General features: G+C 45.8%; 2 protein-coding genes across 14 annotated transcripts; both read right to left on the bottom strand.

The window, feature by feature from the left end:
* Positions 1-675: 675 nt before the first annotated feature.
* Gls (glutaminase) lies at positions 676-11053 on the bottom strand. 10 transcript variants are annotated; one of them, XM_076826104.1, is made up of 12 exons: positions 10789-11044; positions 8734-8831; positions 6012-6047; positions 5074-5173; positions 4800-4942; positions 4313-4686; positions 3959-4239; positions 3711-3887; positions 3441-3601; positions 2889-3032; positions 2675-2815; positions 676-2552 (listed from the first exon to the last, which is right to left on the bottom strand). In XM_076826104.1, exons 1-12 carry the CDS (start codon positions 10879-10881, stop codon positions 2366-2368), a joined length of 1935 nt encoding a protein of 644 aa, XP_076682219.1. In that variant the 5' UTR covers positions 10882-11044; the 3' UTR covers positions 676-2365. The 10 variants fall into 10 exon arrangements, with proteins under 10 accessions (XP_076682219.1, XP_076682221.1, XP_076682222.1 ...); XM_076826106.1 differs by having other exon boundaries at positions 2889-3014; positions 10789-11043; XM_076826107.1 differs by lacking the exon at positions 6012-6047 and having other exon boundaries at positions 10789-11053.
* Positions 11054-11674: 621 nt separating this feature from the next.
* Positions 11675-20264, bottom strand: Nkain (sodium/potassium-transporting ATPase subunit beta-1-interacting protein). Of its 4 annotated transcripts, none has more exons than XM_076827362.1 (6): positions 19890-20264; positions 18921-19058; positions 18755-18835; positions 18481-18672; positions 18341-18401; positions 11675-14198 (listed from the first exon to the last, which is right to left on the bottom strand). In XM_076827362.1, exons 1-6 carry the CDS (start codon positions 19941-19943, stop codon positions 13438-13440), a joined length of 1287 nt encoding a protein of 428 aa, XP_076683477.1. In that variant the 5' UTR covers positions 19944-20264; the 3' UTR covers positions 11675-13437. The 4 variants fall into 4 exon arrangements, with proteins under 4 accessions (XP_076683477.1, XP_076683476.1, XP_076683479.1 ...); XM_076827361.1 differs by lacking the exon at positions 19890-20264 and adding an exon at positions 19611-19744; XM_076827364.1 differs by lacking the exon at positions 19890-20264 and adding an exon at positions 19289-19598.
* Positions 20265-20273: the final 9 nt, after the last annotated feature.

Genomic DNA, 20273 nt, shown 5'->3' on the forward strand with positions numbered 1-20273 from the left:
AATACACTAGTTGAACCTATTGAATGATAACAAGATAATTATTTTTAAAATTATTTCGTGAAATAAAATAACAAAATTGTATGTCAATGTTTGAAATAATGTTATTGGAAAAATGTCCACGTCTGCTTATCGATCCAACTCAGTAGAACTTCATCTTCATTCGGGCGCTGTGATGGGTAATTCGCGAAGGATCGATAGGTTCCAAGCGTTCGAGGGGTCACTGATTAGCTTGGGAGATTAAAAACCACCGGCTGGCTGGGTGAAGAATTGCGGATCTAAGGTCAAGCGCCTCGCTAGAAGCGAAAACGAGCTTGTTACGGAACTGGCGCGTTACGAAATGAAATCGCGAGACCCTTTCATTGGCACGGTTCTCCACGATGACTCACTTCGTCCACTCGGAACAGTGCGTGTCGCGATTCGATGGCAGTCGAGGAAAACCCAATGTCCGACTTACGTGACGGTCACGAGCACACGGGCGCCGGATCACGTTCGCGAATTTCCGCGCGTTTTCTATTCGAATCGCGTGACGAGTAGTAAAGATACCGGTGATTATTCTTGATATTAGTATTTCGGAATAATCGTCAAGGGAATTGAGCAGAATTTGCTGAGTCGGGACGTGGAAAATACAGGGGACATTTCCTCTTTTCTTGACTGATACAAACGACAACAAAAGTGTTCAGTTTATACATTTATTTCGCTCAAGCAACTTAAGCACAAAGATGGAGATGCACAAGTTCTCTCCAAGTCGATTTTCCCTGAATGAAACGGTGGCCTGTAAACTAGTAACAGCTTGAGAAGTCCACTGATACTTAAATCGCTCGCGAACTCTTCCCCATCGAATTTCGTAACCGATCTTCGATTGGGAAGCACCGCGTACTGATGGAAAATAGTTTGCACTAGGATTGAAACGGTGATTCGTTTAATGAAAGTTATTGTCCCCTCGTGTCTGAGCTTAAAAGCCAGGCGGAGTGTCGCGAAGGCACGGAGGCAAGGGAAATTTGTTCGCCGTCGCGATAAATATATTATTATTGTCCTCTGTCTATCGGGAGATATCCTGCTCGACGCGCTTTCGACATTCATCTGACGAAAGTTGCGTAACGCGATCGAATAACACACTTCGGAACGATATGTTCGACACACGCTCGGGAAATCTTTTCTAACTACTGAAAATACTATGTTCAGAGAGGAATGATCCAATTAACTTATTCTTAGGTGTTGTTGCTCGCCAGACATTCGTGAATCGCTTGGTACGCGCAGCTACCCCCTGTTCTCGTCGATTATTAAGGCAGGCTTCGAAGTAATTGACGGAAGGTGACTCTGATCGCTAATCCCTGATTCGACAAATAGTCAGTCTCCTTTCGCAGGGAAACGACTTCGTGATACGCGAAGACAGCAAGAAGCCTGTTTGCTCCAATAACGATTCAAATCAAACTGAACGGATTAATAGTGAAACGGAACAAGCTTCTGCGCACTTTGCACGATTTCTTCGCGATCGTACAATTATTTTCGACTAAAGCTTAGGACACGGAGAATCACAGTTCCTGTTAGCCTGAATATGCCGCTTCACTTTCAGACGAAATCGCGCTTAAATGGAACGAGGTCGCGAATATACCGAGTCACTTATACGGCGTCTGCAACCGAGTCGGGCGAAGCGTTACATAAGTTCGCTTGTCGAGCTCGATTAGAAATTCGATTAAGCGATATTCGATCGTTGGTACACATCCATTCCTCTCGCAAAGAATGCTTTCCGGCGGATCGCTGTCTATCGTTTCGTACCCCGACTCGGTTGCGATATCGCGCAGAACCCTTAATCGATAGATACATAGGAACGAGTAGAACGAACATGAACGAATAGAACGCTATCTAGACGAAAATATTCTTCATTGTACACTTTTGTTAGTCAGACAAATGTCTGCAAAGTAGCACATAAAAAACGCAGTACATACGAAGGAAATTACTGTCTAGCACGGCTTCGTCGTGCATTGCCTATACCACCGCGTCTCTGCATCCCTTGAGTGTGCCTTCGCAGACAAATAATACTGGAAATTATCGTTACCCTTAAGTAGCCACCCGTAACGCTAAAAATGCCTCGAGAACGCCGAAGCCTGAAGGAAAGAAAGAGACCAAGGTATAAAAAAATATAAATACCCGTAACAGTGGCTGTGAGTAACGGTGAGTTACAGAGACTCGACTGCAGACTAATCGCTTAACGTTAACTGTAAACATTGAGATAATCGATTCACGGATTCACGGATTCACGGATTCACGGATTCACGGCGACCCAGTCGCTGCCCTAGACACCGTTCTTCCTCCGAGTCTCGCACGCACATCAAAATTCTGTTCTTCATAAAAATACCCTATCTACTTAAGGTAGCGGCGTCCGAGCCGCTGTCTCCACGACTTTCCTCGGGTCCGCGTTCCCGTCATCCGTCTTATCCTGCTTCTCCCCGTTCTCCACTTCCGTCTTGCGGGTCATCGCGTAATTGTTGAGATACTCCACCACTTGCATGTGCCCGAACGTCTCGGCCTCGTCTATGGGCCGTTTCCCCCACCTGAACACAATCAACGGTTCCCTCATCGTCAGACGCTTTATCTCCTCGGACTTCTCGAATTCAGGAGTCGAAATGATAAACTCCCCGATTACGCGTGCCTCGGCAAGAAGCACGTGGCTTACCTGTCTTTGGGGCCGTCGGGGACCGCGCATTGCTCGATCAGAAACTCGACGCAGTCCAGGTGTCCTTCGCTGGCAGCCAAGTGCAGAGCTGTCCTGCCGTCGTAATCCGACAGTGTCATGTCCATTCCGCTCAGCCGATGCCTGCAATCATTATCATCGTGTAATGGTTTACGGTTATATAATTGTCGAAAATATTTAACGAATGGCCACTCGCCTTCTCATCGCGGTGACATCACCGCTGGCCGCGCTGAATAAGAGATTCACGATGGACAGTCCTTTGGTCTCGTACTTGTGCCTCCTTGGGTCCTTCTTGTTGGTCGCGTGCTTCAGGTTGTCGTACCTGTGATCATAGTAGGTGCTACACTAACCGGGACGGGGATGGAAAACGACGGAAGGTAATGAGTGTCGTCGAAGGTTGCCCGCGTTCAGAGATATTCAAAGACATTTGGCGGGTTAGGTAATTGTTCGTGCGGGTTAGCGTGTGGCGGGGGTTGTGAGAAAAGCAAAGGAGGGGAAACAAACAATTAATTAATGTGTTGTCTCTCGGTGGAAAAAATTCTCATGGCAAAACTTCCAAATTGTGTCAATAACAGATTAGTCGTGTGGTCCGTGTGATCGGCACTCGAGAACCGTTGTGTTCGATTTCTTCCCGCTACCAAGAAATGTACCGCGATACTGCATTGTCGTGTAGGTGTGTATCTATGCAAGCACACTAAAGAATTGACACATTTTGCGTTGAACAGAGCTGACGTAGATATGCACGTACCTGTGGAAATTGAACTCGGAGACGAGCTCTTCGCAGAACTGCACCCCTCGGCACGAGTTCCCAAGGGGGTCCAACGGCGGCGACCACGTGCAGATTCCCATTACGTTCGGTATCACCACAAGGAGGCTTCCCGACACGCCAGACTTCGCTGGTATGCCAACCTGCGAACGCGTAACAATCTTAATCTCCTATTCAGTGTTTCACCCTGTGAAACAGTTCCCTATTTATGTAACTATCCAGGTCCCCGAGCTTATTCCGAAAATATAGTACCTTGAACGCGAACTGGCCGCTATAGTCGTACATGCCGCAGCTGTGCATCAAGCTCAGCACGTCTCGGACGCTGTCAGGCTTCAAGACCTTCTCCTCGGTGATGGGACATATGCCGCCGTTGGCCAACGTGGCGGCCATCACTGCCATCGTGTCGCAATTCGCCTCCATGGAGCAACACTTCGGGCAGAGATAGATTGTAGAACTATTCGTCACTTCACTAAGCTAAGCACTATGCTAAGCAGGCTTACCTGGAAGTAGAAATCCATTATCTCCCTCAAATTCGTCTTGTCAGGATAGCAATTGTGCTCCCTCATGTAGAAGCCAAGCGCGTAGTTCCTGTCAGCGGCCTCGCGTTCAGACAAAAAGACAGCGTTGTTGAAGCCGAGGTTCTCGCCACCGGCCAGCCTCTTGAAGTAGTTCATCGTGAAGTCGAACTTCTCTGCCAAAGTCATGTCAGTCTTGATGAGCGACTTGAGCAGGGAACAGACCAGTATTGCCCCGGCGTTGATCATGGGATTGTGAGGTTTCTCTGCGGGACACGTTCCATTATCGTGACTCTTCCTCTAGGAACACCTGAGAATAGGTGTGGCAACGCTACTCACTGTTGTAGTCCAGCACCAGCTCGTTAAAGTTCCTCCCAGACGGCTCCTGGCCGACGTACTGGTGGACAACCTCCTGTCCCAGTCTGTCCAGAGCGATAGCGTAGGTCAAGGGCTTGCTGCAGCTCTGCAAGGTGAAGGGGATGGACGTGTCGCCGATGCTGAACCTCTGCCCATCGATCGTGCACACAGAGACACCCCAATAATCCGGATTCATTCTGGCCAGCTGAGGTATATAGGAGGCGACCTTGCCCTCCGAGTTCGACTTGCATTTCCAGTAGAAGTCCTCTATGTGCTTCGTGAAACCAGACCAATCTGGGATGATGAATTGATGCCTGAACGCCCTCGAGATCAACACTATATTAGGGCTTATGATCCTGCAATCAGAATGATAAAATGTCAATAGCCAGCGCGTGATATCTTAAACTATCGTAGGACCAGTGTCGCGTCGATTTTCATAACAGATTAATAGTTTCGGTCTTCTCTTTACCTCCTAAATTGTTCCCTGCTCAACTTCTGAGTCTCGGGCGAGACCCCTTCGTGTCCTCCAATCTTCAATTGCTCTTTCCGTAGATTATCCGAGAATTCTTGAAGCCTGGGGTCGTCGTTTCGCAAACCGGTCGTCCTCAGAGCCTGCAACCGCGCGAAAATAAGATAATCTAGAGCGCAGAGCAACGAGAGCTCTGTTTAATGGTGATCTGGTTACATCTGTAAATTCGATCGACCTCGTACAGCTGTTCAGGCTAAAAGAGAGCGACACTCACGGCTAGGAACTTGCCCACTGGTAGGAGACCGGTTTCTTCATTTTTGAACATATCAAACAGCACATCCTCGGCGTTCGTCGCTTGATCCTGATCTCTGGTACTGGAACCATGAGAAATCGGATTATTTGGTAATTTGTTTTGTCAACTGTTCATTGAACATCGCACAGCAAACTACTCATTATCAGAAGTGTAGGAATATAGAGACTGTCTTGTAATCGAGGGTGGTTGTAGCTCTGCTGCAAAGTAAGGATGGAAGAACGCAATAAGGGGCACTGCTCTTCTCGCTTTCTTCTGTCCTTGCTTCGAAGAGGCCTATTAGTAGTCCCAAGTTCATAATTCTCTACACTCTTTCTAAGTGCGTGCAATTAAATACTGAATCGAGACACGGAACTGCTTAAGTAGGTATAAGCTGCTACCTCGTGCGTTAAAAGACATTTGAGAGGTTTAAAGGTTCTTCTTTAGTTAATACACATCACGATAAAGTTAAGATTTCATGCAAGCAAACGTGCCAAAGTTTTTTACCTACAGATCTAGAACGAAATCATAGACTTCGCATACACATCTGCGAATTGTTATGACAAATTTACCACGAAGAGTTAATTTCAGACTACTAATAGTATACATATACCGATGCATCGAACAGGCTATCATTTACGCAGTGTTAATTTAATGACGCAGTCACTGACGTCATTAATTAACAAGTTTCGGTTCGCTTGGTAAGCTGATGAGACCAGTGACACGATCTGCGCGCTTTCATTTATCTACTGCAAACGCGATGCCAGTTTCAGATTGAGTTGAAACCTATCAGTTTCAAAGTTTTCCAAATAAGCTTCAGATTCGATTTCTACTTGGAATCCACTCGTCACAATTCTAGTAACAGCGGTACGATTTGTATCAGCATCATGCAGTAATGGATAACGACGTTCCATAGTACTCACTACATGTAATGGCTGTCATGAATGAAGCTGTACTCGCTGGAAAAACACAACGAAGACAAAGATCAATATTTTGTGAAGAATTCAGAATCGTTACCTAAGAAATCGCGCCAGCATCCTTTTCGAGTTGTAGTCTTTCTTTTCTAGCCAAATGGAGCACGCGATCTTCGATCTGATAGAATAATCGTCGGTGCTGTTCGCTGGCACTATTTCCGAACTCTCTGTCGCATGTTTCTCGTTTATCTCGGTGCGAGGTATAACGACGCTTTGATTATTGTCCCTCATTTTCAACTATCGCGACTAGAACTCGATCGAAAGTTTGTTCACGCGCCGTCGAAGACACTAAGTAACTATTCCGTACTTGTCGGATGATCGAGGGCCTTTGAAGATCTTCGCACGATTGACAAGGTGTTTCCTCGCGATTCCTTTTCCGTGTGCATAAAACCAACGAAAGATGCGACCTTATATCAGGTGGAAAAACGAGCTACGACCCCACTCGGAGAAGAAATATCTAATAATAGCGGAGGCAACAACAGGTAGCCATTGCAGCGAAAACTATTCTCCGTAGCGATGTCGGGTGCACGTGTACGTCTATTTTCGCAAGCAAACACAGCTTCTGTAAACTGGAACCTCGGGGGACATCAACAGTGCCTTCTTTGCACTATCGCGTTTCGCAACGTACAGTTGACATTTCTTTTTTCCACCATTTGTGGTTTCTTTTACCTCGGGCGTTCTATTAATCTCGAAGTAAATCAGAAGTTCGAACGCGAGTGTTTCAGCTAAAATACTTGAATTATGAGAGGTAACAAAGCCCCACCAATTCTCACTTTACTTCTCAAATCAAGTAAAAGACACCTGCGTGTGGTACCGGCTCAATCGCAACGTGCAACGCAAATTCAAAGCAGAACGTGCGATTTACGTAGCAAACATCGAATGTTCCGAATGGCATATGTTGTTTAAGGTAAACACTCGATCAGTTCCAATTAGAATCATGGAGAAGTCCAAGATCAGAGTGTGAAGAACTTTTATGTTTGCACGTGAACGACACGCGGAATGTTTCACACTCTCTCGCGAGTGTACGGGGGGGAAATGCGCTAACAATTCGCAGAAAATAAAAGCAGGAGATTACATATTAGCTATAAACCGTGGGGGTGGCAAGCAACTCCTCTAAAATTTGTCACGCCAGTAATGTAATTTCAGGGTAACGTTCCCCTTCAAACTTCTCATCGCCTTAGAATCGTCAAATAGGCGCGCAGATTGAAAATTCCAAGTGCATATCTTACCGAGGTGAGTACATATAAAAATCAGCAAAGTCCCCCATGTGATGTTCACTGAAGTTAAAATCGTCCATCGTTCTCTATCCAATGCGACGTAATGAGCACACGATCGAGCACTAATCGTCCATTTCTTACGAAACTAACCAAGTTCGATCTTCAGTCCTGCTACACGCGCAATACTCCTCCTGGACCCCGGAGATTCTCCAAAAGTCCCTGCTATTCGCGAGACCGACCGACGGAGAAATGCCGCGGAGAACAAAGGGACATCGTTTCCTGGAGCGTATTTAAACGCGGAGCAGCATCGTTAAGACAATAAATCGCGAAGCGCGGAGTCGGATTTATGAAGATCAACGATTCTCAATTAACAATCTACGAGATCCTCTTTGTGCTGGCAGTCATCCAAAGGCAGAGCGCAGAGATGCGCGGAAAGTGGAGGGTAAATTAAATGAAAGCGCGAAAAGGCAAGCAAAGGGAAACCGCAGTCATAAATGCCGTGAAATTTTCACGATAAGGGCTTGGAGAATGTCGACTGACTAAGGAAGATCGAAAGCACTCGTATACTTCTTAAAATCTTTTGTCCGACTCTGATAAAAGCTTTGGAATGGGCACGATTGAGAACCGTCAGCATCGATTACTCCAGATTTATTGGTTCTCCATTGTGTTCTACCTAATGTACAGATTTATTTCTCTATTGTTACGATGTTACCCGGCTAAGGAGAACACGATAAACGATTAGCCTTTTTTTCTCCAACAGGCGCCGCTGCTCGCAGAGCAATTGGACGATTGTACCCCATTGCTGAAGTTCAACTATCGCGGCCCGTCGCGAGCGTCTCCGTTTAATGTCTTATCGTTGCGCAATCCGATTTAAAACGCGTTACCATCTTCCAGCACGCCTTTCAGCATGCAGCCGTATCCTTTCTCACCATCTGCGCTTCGGTAAACGATATTCATTCTAATTACGAAAGAATCTTGACGGAAGGAAGCGCGCCCCTCTCCCTCTTCTCCCATATATTCGCACGCTGCGATCGTTATGCCTCGCACACTCCCATATTACACTCCTTTTCTCACAGTGGAAGGTATGCGAGATTCGAGAAGCCACGCACAGTGCGTATCGCCTTTCGGGTTGAATATAACACCGCTCGGCGCGTATCGTTTAATTGCTCCATGGTATACAGTGCGCAGCAAACAATGATAAGGCCGATTATTCGGAACGCAGCTATTCGCTTACGACGTGGATACGTTCATTGTAAATGTACGGCGAACCCTCTATCGTAACATTGCCGATTAAAATAAATTTTAAGCGACAGTTTGTTGAACGTCCAAAATACAGAGGAATCCGCGAAAGATATTAATATCGCGTTCTGATAGGATTGATAAGATCTAGTAAGATTGATGGCTGGTCACAGCGACGACGAAATAGTTGTAGATGAAGGGAAGGTATTGATTACCGTGTCTGCGCTCGTTCTAATTCTAAGGCACTTCCGTAAGCAGCGTCCAAGTATTTCACGGCTCCGAGCTTCTTCGAAGCTGGTACTGCAGCCCGCCTCTGCAATCAATCAATTTCACCGTCGCAATTAGGGTTTCTCTCCAAGGTAAAAGAACAAACTTTGGCATGTCTGTGTTCAAGCGTGTACCAAACATTGTCATTTTGCTGTTTTTTTTTTAAATTAAACAAAAATTTCATGTCCTCGAATAACGAATAGATAAAGGCTATAAAGTTTTTTAACTCCAAGTTGCATACGTTTTTAAAAAAGAAATCACATAGCCCCTTGAAGAGAACCATATCTTCGCGAACCTGTTAGAGTTTAAAGAGGTACGCACTATTGCTACAGGGAAATGGTTATGAAAATCAGATCGCATCGATTTGAAGGGGACTCGTTCCACGAGCGATGTTTCCCACGAGGAAGGCCCGAGGGTCGCTCGCGAGCCACGTGAAAATAATAATTCGATCGCGGGTTTAAAGGGCCTGCCAGTGAGTGCAGAGCAAAGTACAGAACAGGAGCAAGGGGAGTTCCGGTTTCTTGAAACCGACCCTCGTGTCCTCGATGAATGAGAAATTTCGTAATAGGCATGGTGTGCGAAGGGTGCAGGCTCGGCACGGTTGCCAGGCACTTCTGTATTGATCCCTCGATGAATTCAACCCCTACAGCCCTAAGCCGAAACCTGCACGTGTACCCCTAATTCGGATCAGTAGGATGCACGTAGGAAAACAGAGACTCAACCATCTTCCTTGGATCGCCTGGTTGACCCACTTCTTCGACGGCATTCAGTGCTCTCGTTGGCCCTCTTCCGATAATGGCTGTGTATGACAGCTAGGAGACTACTTTACGCAGAGCGTTTCAGTAGTCAGACAATAGCGTTTCAGAAACAGTTCTCGCGAAAGGGGGAGTGCCTCGTTCCACTTATCGTTAGCTCGGAGCTGCCTTTGGTTGCCATTAGTTGCCATCGATGCGACAATTAGAGTGGGACCCCGTATAGTTTATTGGATAGTCTAGATTTCTAGATTCTAGTCTCGAACTAGAGAGTTTTCTTCTGGAATTCTGTGCAATACCATTTGCCACGTTTATCCACCCCTATACGTAAATATTCGATTTCTCCCTACGATTCTACGATCCCCTCCGACGATCTTCTCCCCTTCGAACCCCCTCGTATGACGTGTTTTTGAAACACGAGTATAGTATTAGAATTGAATAGTTTCTTCGATTCAAAGTACATCCAACGAACGTCGGATAGGTCGTGTAAGCGCTATCGATTGTTGACAGCAATTTGTCGCGCAGAAACTGTCTGACAGTGCAATTGAAGCGCGCTGCTCGCGTCCACGCTCGTACCCGTAGCTAGCATCTCGTCCAAGTATTTCTGTCGCAAAAATAGGCCACTGCCGCCGCCCACGTGGACACGGAGAGCATGAATAGGATTAGTAGTATTAGTGTGCCTCCTTGTATATGATCAATACTGTTCTCTCACTCCGAAATATCAAGTGCACGCGAATGTTACTCGTACCGCCCCACCGCACCGTTTAATAGAGTCTCAGAGACGCTTCGATAAGATTTCGCCAGAGGAAAGGGGAGAAGAACCAATTTAGCTTATACCAAGACCACTCGTTACACTGCACTGTTGCAGCTGATCATCAAAGATTCCACTACTAGTTCCTACAATCATTTACCCATCGTTCGATCAGCTACCAAAGTGTTTTGCCATAGATGAACCGAACGTTCCAATTATCACAGCACCTAATCCTTAGCAACCAAAGGCGCTCCCCCCTCGCTACTCGACGCCACCTCTATTTGCACCGGAGCTCCTCCACCGTCGTTCAAACACCGCGCACCTGAGGAAACTTCCCTTGTCCTCAATTACGCGTCTCCGTGCTCAGTTCCTTAAATAGAACTGCTGAAAAAGGAGCGTAAGAACTGTCTCTCAGGCAGCAGACCCTGAATCGATAAACGCCCAGTGAAATCCGCGCGAATCTCTCCGATCAATAATCCTAACGCGAAGCAAGTTCGCACCTTGCTGCTGGTGTGCAGTCTTCTGAGTCCGTTGGCGCCGGCTTTCAGGATCTTCAGCATCCTAGCGCCCTTGACGATCGCTTCTCTGTTCATGGGCGACTGGCTCGCGACGGTGACGGTGACTGGCGTGGGTGCACCGCGCAGGGAACCCGCGGGGGTGGACACTCTCGATTCCCCTCGAGCTCTCACCGACAACGTCGCGCGTACGATCAGAGACGGTGACGCGAGAGAGCGACCCTCGACGTCCCGACAACCAGGAGATACTGCGCCGTGTGCTGGTTTATAAGGGTCGCGGGAACACGTCCGCCAGCAGGGAAACCGGCAGCTGGCAATAGGGCACATGCGCGCGCGAATTCGACGCCCCGCTCGCAAGATTCGTAGGCGAGCCGCCGTGTTCCGTTACGGATGAATGGGACAAGGAACTCGTTCTGGGGATTCGAGACGGCCCTCTGCTCGATCGATGGGAAACGCTCGGCGAAAACGATACAGAATCCTGGGGACGTGCGCGACACCGAGCGAAGGTAGTCGACGATGCGTGACGCGGGGAAAGAAAAAGGGACCTTCCGGAGCTTTCATTCTTCTCCTTGCTGTTTTTATTCACTCCGCCGGATTCGATATACCTGTCTGCCCTTAATTCAACATTTTGCTGGAACTCCTTACCCTTGAAGCGCAAACCCGAACAGCTGTCGAACTCGAACACCCTAGTTAGAGGTACTTGGGTGTTTTTGGAACGACGTATCTTTTTAATCAGAAATCTTTTGAGTCTCCTTGTCGACGCTCCTTTTCTGGCTCGCACATGCTTTGTGATTCCTTCAAGTTTTCTGTAAATTTCTTCAAAAGGATGGTAAGTGGTTTAGAGGACTTTTAATGAAGGTGCGCAGAAAGCTTCGAACATTTATCGTTTATTGTCCTGCAGCTATTGCTTCGTAAATACATTGTACGATAATGGTGAACAGTAATAGTAAACATTAAAGATCTTGCTCTCGTTAACGAGTAACCGTACTTGTCTATTGTATCACCGTGTGCACATAGATCTTTGAATATTCGTCGAAAGGGTCGAACGAAATTTTTCGCCGACGAGAATTAAGTACTTAAATCGATCGGTAGATCGTGTACGCGCGCGCGTGTGTGTGTGTGCAGATCCCGATCTAGCTCTTCCGTCACTCTGGGGAAAAATGATTTTTGCCGCTCTTTATATTTAATTATAAATAATTCTTTTAAAAGCGAGTGAAATTTTGCCTAGCTACTTGTTAAGTAACAAAAGCATTCTGCTTTATACAAAATATAATATTCATTAATTACCAATTAACCAATTTTGCCCTACTTGCGCCCCCCTAGATCGGGTCCTGTGTGTGTACATGCGTGCGAAAGACTGTACGCTGATATTTAATCCTAGGTTGTACGACAGTCGGAGATAGTTTGTGGCAGTTTATCGTTACGTTATTGTAGAATATTACAAGTATCAGTTACATTAGTAACTTACATCGATGCTTAACACTTTGGTTTCCATTTCACGTCCTACCACATAATCCGCGCGATCCATCGACGTAATCTATTTTGATTCTCCGTGTGAAAAAATAGTCCGCATAGAAAGAAACTCTTATTGCACTTTTCGCGCCCAGTGCATAGAAAACGATCCGATCAGAACGCCGCTCACGCGATCATCGCGCGCGGAAATGCACGCGAACCTCCCAGGCACCGAGCCAGTGATCCTTAACAAATCTCGCATACGTTGCTTATTGCTTAAACAGCTCTCCGAGGGCCCTGAGCGGTTCGCGCTTCTTTATAGCACTTCTCTCTCGCAATCTGGAAGACTATGACACGATCGCAGGAATACAATGGCGTTTGATATAAATTTCGAGACGCCTCCTTAGAAAATAGGTAGAAAAGTAGAGGAGCGTTTGCTTTCTTAAATTTTACACGCCGTACAAGTGCAGAACACGTCGTTCTTAAGGCTCGAAGGGAGATTATAAATAAGGATGATTGTCTCTTTTTGTACAGTCGCAATGATTGAAAGCAATGAGAGCAAATCGATATTTACAGATGATTATTTAGATGACGAGAGTTTTGATGAAAGTATAAATTAGACGCGTAGCTTCGAACGAAAAGCGATCATCGCGATAATTTTCACGCCTATATATTCTGTGCGAGACGTATAAACAGCTCCGAAATATTTCTTAAAAAAGAAGGAGAATCCCCAGTCGTTAGGTCCTGAGACAAAAGGCAAAAGTTTAAGAAGTAGAACGTCGCTACGAGATCGATTAAACATCGCGAATCTCGAAGACCCTCAAAACTTGCTGAATATTTCGCAAGAGTCTCCCTCGCGCAGGGTCTCAATCATGCACGAATATAACGGGATGCAACGCGAGCAGGGGTTGCACCCACTGTTCTTAAGTAAAGCTTGAAAATCAGTGAAGTAGCGAGGAAGTCGAGCTTCCCCTCCCTTACTGCAACCTAAACGTAACAATTACGACGTAAGAACATAACAATACACTATAACCAGATAAGAATGGCTCGCATTCGCGTTGAACATTCCACGAGTAAATATCCTGAGAGAACTCAAAGGACGCGAAGAATTAACCAACCCTAATACGGCAGCAGACAGGATTACAAGAACAGCACCCATTGCATAAAGTTAAATTCGGTAGCTCAGATGACCGTGTCCTGATAAGCAGGTGGTCCACTGAGAACGAACTGCCTCTGACTCTGCCTGACGATGTCAGTCCTGTTGGGCACTTGAGGGGTAGCCCTGACCCCGTGGTAGTTGCTGTAGCTCGACCTGGCGCTGGCTGGTCGATTATTATACAGATCTTCCAGATCCTCTCCGTTCAAGCTCTGGGTGCTGGTCTGCTGGAAGGTCGGATTGCTCTGGCCCTGCCACTGCATTGGATTCAGCTCGTTCGTTTGCCAGTTGTCGGTGAGGTTCCTGGTGGAGCTGGTCGCGTCCCAATTGGGGTAGCTCTGATTAGTATAGTTGCCAGTGTTGGAGTAATTGCTGGCGGGCTCCTGGTTCCAGAGTGTCGGCGAGGACACGGCCATGTTGACGGCCTCCGGTTGCCAGTTGGAGTTCCTGTCCCTGTCCCAGCTCACCGAGATCCGGTCGTAGTTGAGCGTGCCCTGTGACAGCGAGTTGACGTTCTGGTTGGTCAGATTGCTGGGCATCGTGTTGGCGTACAGGCTCTCCTGGTGATCCATGATTCGGTTCACCGGATTCTTCCTCCGCGACTGTCTCACCGAGCTTCTGCGACTGGAGCGTCGCGTACCGTCGCGGGAGATCACAGATCTCCGCTTCACGCGGCGAGGAGTCATCGGCTTCGGGGACACGCTGTCGTCGTGCACAGGAGGCTCCGGTTGAGAGTACTCGATGCTGTACAGGGGCCGTGGCTGCTTCTTCTTCCGTTTAATTTGTACTGTGGCGGAAACAGAGCGAGACCCTTGTCACAGGCGCGAATGCTTTGCTCGTTGATCTGTTTGTGCCTGGATACGACCCGACGGTCACCATGAATCCGTGGGTGGAAGGAGTACAGTCAGACATTAGATTGGTGTGTAAGGACTTGGTTCGTCGCGATTAGTTGCGGGCCGAGAGCGCCAGTCCGCCGTGGACCGGCGCCTGACTAGTGACCGATCTGTACTACTCGATCGCCTTACTCTATTCCGTTCACCCACCTCAAGGAGCGTTTCCTGTTATTTTTCTCTGGCTTTGTCTTTCGTGGCTCATTCTCTCGTATGCCAGGCGCAAACTTTATGGTTAAACACACACGCCCGAGAAAAGTTAAGAGACAAACATCTGGCAACGCGTTGTTCACCCCTGACCCGAGCACTGCGCAAGCTATCCGCTCGTGCTCTCTCACTGTTCTCGCGTGTCTGTAGTCGATCGTCGGCGAGGACTTCTTTAGGAACAATCACCCAGATCCCATTAGTTTAGAGACTTGAAACGAACGATCACCAAGAGAAGGACTAATGAGAAACGGAACAGTTGCCCGAGAAACCGTAGAGTAGGAGATTTTGTTAGAGAAGGAGAGAGAAAGAAAAGAACGGGGGTTAATAAATAAAAAAAAGCAAGCAAAATAGTAGCATTGCACGTTTATTGTCGCCAATGAACTGCACCAAGGTAAATAATATGATACAGTAAATAAATATAAAACTAAGATCTACGCCCTTAATAACAGAGTACAAACACGACTACTGTACAAGCTCCGAATGAGAAAGGGATTGTACTAGCTTCGACGGCCAATCTGAAGTGACTTCTTTTTTAAACATAGGTATAACGATAAAATCTGTTTTATAAATATACGTCGGGTGTTCACTGATTGTGAGCAACAGCTGAAACAGCGATCTCGTCAAGTATGCCCGAACGAAAGGTGTTAAAAATTAAGTAACGACTCGTCGACAGCCTAAGTATTGCAACTTGTACGAGGTGTCTAATCGATAAGTAACGATGTTTCGATTAAGACTACTTAAGGTAAGGCAACTTAAGTGATACGCAGGCAGTGCCCCACAAGTCTTGAGCAAAGCTAACGACAGCTTCGACAAAGTGCGATGAAAAAGAATTTTTTAATATACAGTAATGTTTGGTCTATCATTAAGATCGCATTAAACATTCATCGTTCAATCTCTGCACGTAATGCAATAACATTAGCACCAACAGGTCATTTAGAGCAGTATACGTTCGTACCGATTCGTGACTGTTACTTGTGCAACTGAAATATTCTGACTTTTCAAACGCAAATGTATCTTCTTCCCACGATACTAATTAAGATGTCTAATGACACTCCAGCCATTCTTGAAAAAATACATATCCACGATCGTTCTTTGTTCATCACACTTTACTGGCCATTGATTCGTTAGCTCTCGATCTACAACTCATAGAACATCCTGCACAATTAACATATGCAGTCTATTAAAAAACGAGCAACCCCTCGATCGATCAGAGAACGAGCAAGTCTTTCGAAAAGTTGGCGTCACTTCAGATTTCACTTTCCATTGCGACGTAACTAGATATATACGTTTCGTAGATAATAAAGATAATCTATGGAATGTCAAGAAAAGTGAAGTTTGACTGTGTATAATTAAAAAATAAAGTTCTAGAGAAATCTGTCTTATACCTTACAGTAACCGATTGCACGTGTAGCTTTATTCTACGGCCATAGACAATATAGCTCGATCGTTGTTCGAAAAGGGAGTACAAAAATAAACATTCTATCGAATGTAAAACTGTAAAAACAAGAACTAGCATGCACTACCGTGGCCTTAAAATCAACGTTTCCGCAGCACCGTGTAAACAAAGGTTTGTTCACCGTCATGATACAATAAGCTAAATGAAATGCAGTCTAATGTTCTATCGAGTGCCACTAATCAAGCCAGTCCACGCGTGTTGGGGAAGGGATCCTTAACAAGTATTATTCGTATAAAAGAATATCGTTACAAGACCACTAAGTGGACCATAGGCAAAGTATCAAACAGGCCCCGTGACACTTGCGAACTTTTACTGTAAAACTTTATTCATGCTGTGCTTTTAAGATGCAACGTTTTCTCTCGCACGTGAAACATTTTCCTAAGTAAAAGGCACAAGTTACAAATTTACAATTGATAGAACCCCGAATATCCACGAACATGATTCATACTTCTATACGTATCACAGTGCATGTATCAAGACTCGTGTCGCTCTAATTCAACACGATCGCATACGCCTCGCAGTCCAACTACCTATGAACGATTGTAAATAAATGTCAAAAACAAAGAAAAGAGAACATTTTCCACACGAACACGAAAGCGAGCAGTGACAGTGAACACAGAATTTGATCCGTTATCAGTCGATGTTACGATACGTGGCGAATTGTTAGCGTCGTCGCGTGATGTTACAGAGAAACGATGTAAATTATTATATATTTAGACTAAATCGAGGGCGGACCCTGGCTACCACCCTAAGCTTTGCTACTCTAATCGTTCTATCTATTTGGCAAGTATAGGAATTTCACGTTACCCTTAATCGAAATTTCTACAAAACAAGAGCGCGAAAGTATATGTAACTTCAGTCGAACTGTCGTAGAATGAAATATGTATAATGTAATTTTGCACGAAACCCCCCGGTACAAAAGAAAGAGAACGTTCTACCCATAATGCTAATTGTAAGTCTAGAAGTTACTGGCGTACAAGGATAGGGGCCTGCTATCTCTCTGAGACCTATTCGGGTTCTCTGGTTCGTGGGCGGGTTGCTGATTCTCAATCGCCAATCTGGGATCGGAGTAATACGATCTCAACGGTTGCTCGCGGACATGATCCGTAAAGACTCTAGGCTTGCCAGTGGCTTTAGGTTGCTTCGCGACGGCTGGGCGAGACTTTACACGCGGCGATGCCACGGGGCTGAACTTGGACGAATGTGGATAGCAAAGCTTGCTCCTTTGATACCTTAATTTAGCAGCGCTGTCTAAAGAATCGTATTCGTCGTACGGAGAGACAGGCCTTTGCAAATGATCCAGGGGGTTCGAGTAATCGTTGGAGTAATCCACGTACTTCACGTCGCGATTAGAGATATTGCTTCTATTGGTCCGAATCGTATCGTTTCGAAAGCTACTTTTACTCCGTCCCGAGCTGTTAAACGGTTTATCGACCTGCTTTGGGAAGCTGGTATCCTGGCAAACGGACTGATTAGAGCTAGCTGTGCCTGCGGGGTAATTTTGATTGGGGGTTTTGTGAGGGTGGGCGGGTGATGGAAGAGCCGAGTAGCTAACGTACATAGGATGCAACGGTGTGTGGCCTGCCAACCCAAAGTCATCACCTCCCACAAAGTCAACTGAAATATCACGTAGAATCCAATGCGTTAGATCAATTTTGATGTGGCTATCGTCGGGAGGACGATTCCTCTCGTTTTATGTAACTTAGAGGGTATGATTAATTTCAGTTTACCCTGGCCAATGATATCGAGTGATCTAGACACATAACTTTTCAAACAGAATGGTTCGTTGTGAAAAAAAAGAAGTAACGAATCCCGAATTCGTTTGCAAAGAATGCATGCTAGGTATATCAACGATTACACAGAACTAAAATCCAGTACAATATGTTAATTCACAGTACATCGACATTCTCGGCGATGACAACACGCGCTCAACAATATTAAGGAACAACAAGGAACCAGTGCGTATTACGAAATGTAAAAACTATTTTACTCGTGCTCGAAAGGCAAATCTAATGCGTGCAAATGATGAATCAGGCAAAGCACTTACCAAAATGGGGGATCAAATCCACCAATGAAATCAACTGTAACCGACAACCCTCTATTCAAGCAATAATGAATCTCAATCAGACGTAAAACTGTTTACTATAGTTTCTCCCGTTACTTTTTTCAAAACTGCTCGAAGGGTAGCAAGTAACCTACGAATGACTTTACCTTGTATCATATTTACCAATACCAATGCATATATCACCCGATCCTATCACCACACTGTACCCCAAAGTAAAACTCAAAACCACTTCACGCACCAAACTAAGTAGATCTTACGCTAATTTGTCGCTGGTAGAAATCGAAACAAAAGTTTTCGAGTTTCATACTTACAGCTATCATCTTCTTCCAGGAAAACCTTACTTAGACAAATACCACCCACGATTGCGATAAACTGGAACATACGAACGATTACCTTAGGTAACGTAAACTGTGGAATTTTATTAGACGATAGATGGGAAAAGTATACTTACACCTAAGATACATTGCGTAGATGCATGTAGAATTTCAACTACTTCGTAATCTAATACACAGTCTGTTACATTCGTAGGCCTCGCAGGCCTGAACAATTCAGGCTCGGTCACGTCGTAGATAGCTTTGCAACCGGGTCCATTCACGTGCCACCATGAAAAGCTACCAGTGCCAAGATTTAAAATATCACTACTCTGAAAAACATTCGAAACGGATGGAAATTTACAGGATTCGTTAAAGTTAAGTCGCAGAACTATATCTGATATTAAAGCTTACCTTATCTAATACACCCACATCGAGGTAGAAGCATATCATGAATATATTCCACCCCAGCCATAGTGCATTCCATACGCAATACTAAAACCAATTAATTAACGTTCGATTAGACACTGCGATTTTTCAATGATAACAATATTGCACATACAGTGGTAGTCCTACTTACAGATATAATATATTTAGGTCTGTATTGAAAGGCCCCGAAAAATCCTAGGATCACGAATATGATATTGAAGAAGTTGACCAGTATCGGGGCCCACATGAAGCCCAGAAAGTCGAACACCTGGCGCTCTACAGTAGTGATCTGTAAGCATAAAGCAGAAAATATTGTTGAATTTATACGGAGAGCGTTGAAGAATAATTAATTCGCATAGCTCTGTCTATCAAACCTCCTTTATTCCTCTTTACATACATAGACTCGATGTAAATGAATTAGCATCGAAAAGGTAATTCCTTTCATCTCCACTAACTCCTATTTGCACGCATTCTTAATCTGTACCAATTGCCCTATGTTCTAAATACTCGATTAATTACTCGCTCTGAGTCAGAGCCTGTGCCCGTAGCCTGCTTCGCTCTATACATTCCCTGCGTTTAAACAAGCTTTACGATCTCTAATTCAAGGACCTAGGTCGCCTGCAATGCTTTCTTGCTTTTATTGTAAGAAAAAGCAGTGCTGAACAACTGAACAAGCAAGCGGAAAAAAGTAATAGAAAGTAGGAAAACCGATGTTAATAAAACAGGCCGTCGAATTGCCACGGAGATATCCGCGGGACAGAGATAAACCTGGCGACCCGCGGATCGATAAAACGATACGATAATCCAACGTGTGCACGCCGCTTCTTCGAGCCGTTAATACCGTGGATAAAACTGTTGGAAACTGGTTCCGCCGTTCACCGCCGTTTCCGCAAAACATCGTAGCAAAGGTTTCATGCTCGAGCGACGAAAGAGGAAAGTGGCTGGCGGAATCGGCCAGCAGATTCCAGGAAAAAAACGTACAGGGAAAACACAAGAGCATGACTCAGTGGAGTGGCAGAGCAACGGTGGACGCGCGTCTAGGAGTCACGTATCAAGATGATGATGACGATGGAGACAGAGATAGCAGAATCGTAGAAGTGCGTTCGTCGACGGGACTCACGAGTTGTAGGACGCATATTGTCAATAGGAAATGCCTTCGATTACAAATTCCCATGTCATTTGGCCAGGTGGATGTTTGGCAAGAGCGAGGCCTCTTTGGTCAGTCAGAGTCGCGAGTTTGGTCGCGCGTACGCTGCATCACTCTGGCACGTTCCAATGCGTCGCCATGTTCCCTCGACACTTGTTCCCGTCCCTTTCTCGTGGGTCACTGATCACTGGTGCATGTGACATGCACTGGCTTCCTACGCGATGCGATTTCGTGTAGCCGAGCAACTGACCGTTCGCTTCGTTCGCTTTGTCACGGACTTTGTCCACAGTCTGCTCGAACGACGGCATTCGACGCAGAAACAGGGAAGGGGAAACCGTATGCGTATCCCACTCCGAA

This window comes from Andrena cerasifolii, chromosome 14, assembly GCF_050908995.1.
Source record: "Andrena cerasifolii isolate SP2316 chromosome 14, iyAndCera1_principal, whole genome shotgun sequence".
NCBI classification, from domain to species: Eukaryota; Metazoa; Arthropoda; class Insecta; order Hymenoptera; family Andrenidae; genus Andrena; species Andrena cerasifolii.

What these genes read in the sequence shown, in the direction of transcription:
- Gls (XM_076826104.1), bottom strand. Translation starts at nt 10,881, where the DNA reads ATGAACAGAGAAGCGATCGTCAAGGGCGCTAGGATGCTGAAGATCCTG. An exon ending in TTAGAACGAGCGCAGACACG is followed by an intron (nt 6,048 to 8,733) that starts GTAATCAATACC and finishes GTGTTTTTCCAG; the next exon opens with CGAGTACAGCTTCATTCATG. An exon ending in GCGGCCAGTTCGCGTTCAAG is followed by an intron (nt 3,602 to 3,710) that starts GTACTATATTTT and finishes ACGCGTTCGCAG; the next exon opens with GTTGGCATACCAGCGAAGTC.
- Nkain (XM_076827361.1), bottom strand. Translation starts at nt 19,667, where the DNA reads ATGTTTTGCGGAAACGGCGGTGAACGGCGGAACCAGTTTCCAACAGTT. An exon ending in CTACGCAATGTATCTTAGGT is followed by an intron (nt 18,402 to 18,480) that starts GTAAGTATACTT and finishes CGTATGTTCCAG; the next exon opens with TTTATCGCAATCGTGGGTGG. An exon ending in CCTGGAAGAAGATGATAGCT is followed by an intron (nt 14,199 to 18,340) that starts GTAAGTATGAAA and finishes TTTCCGCCACAG; the next exon opens with TACAAATTAAACGGAAGAAG.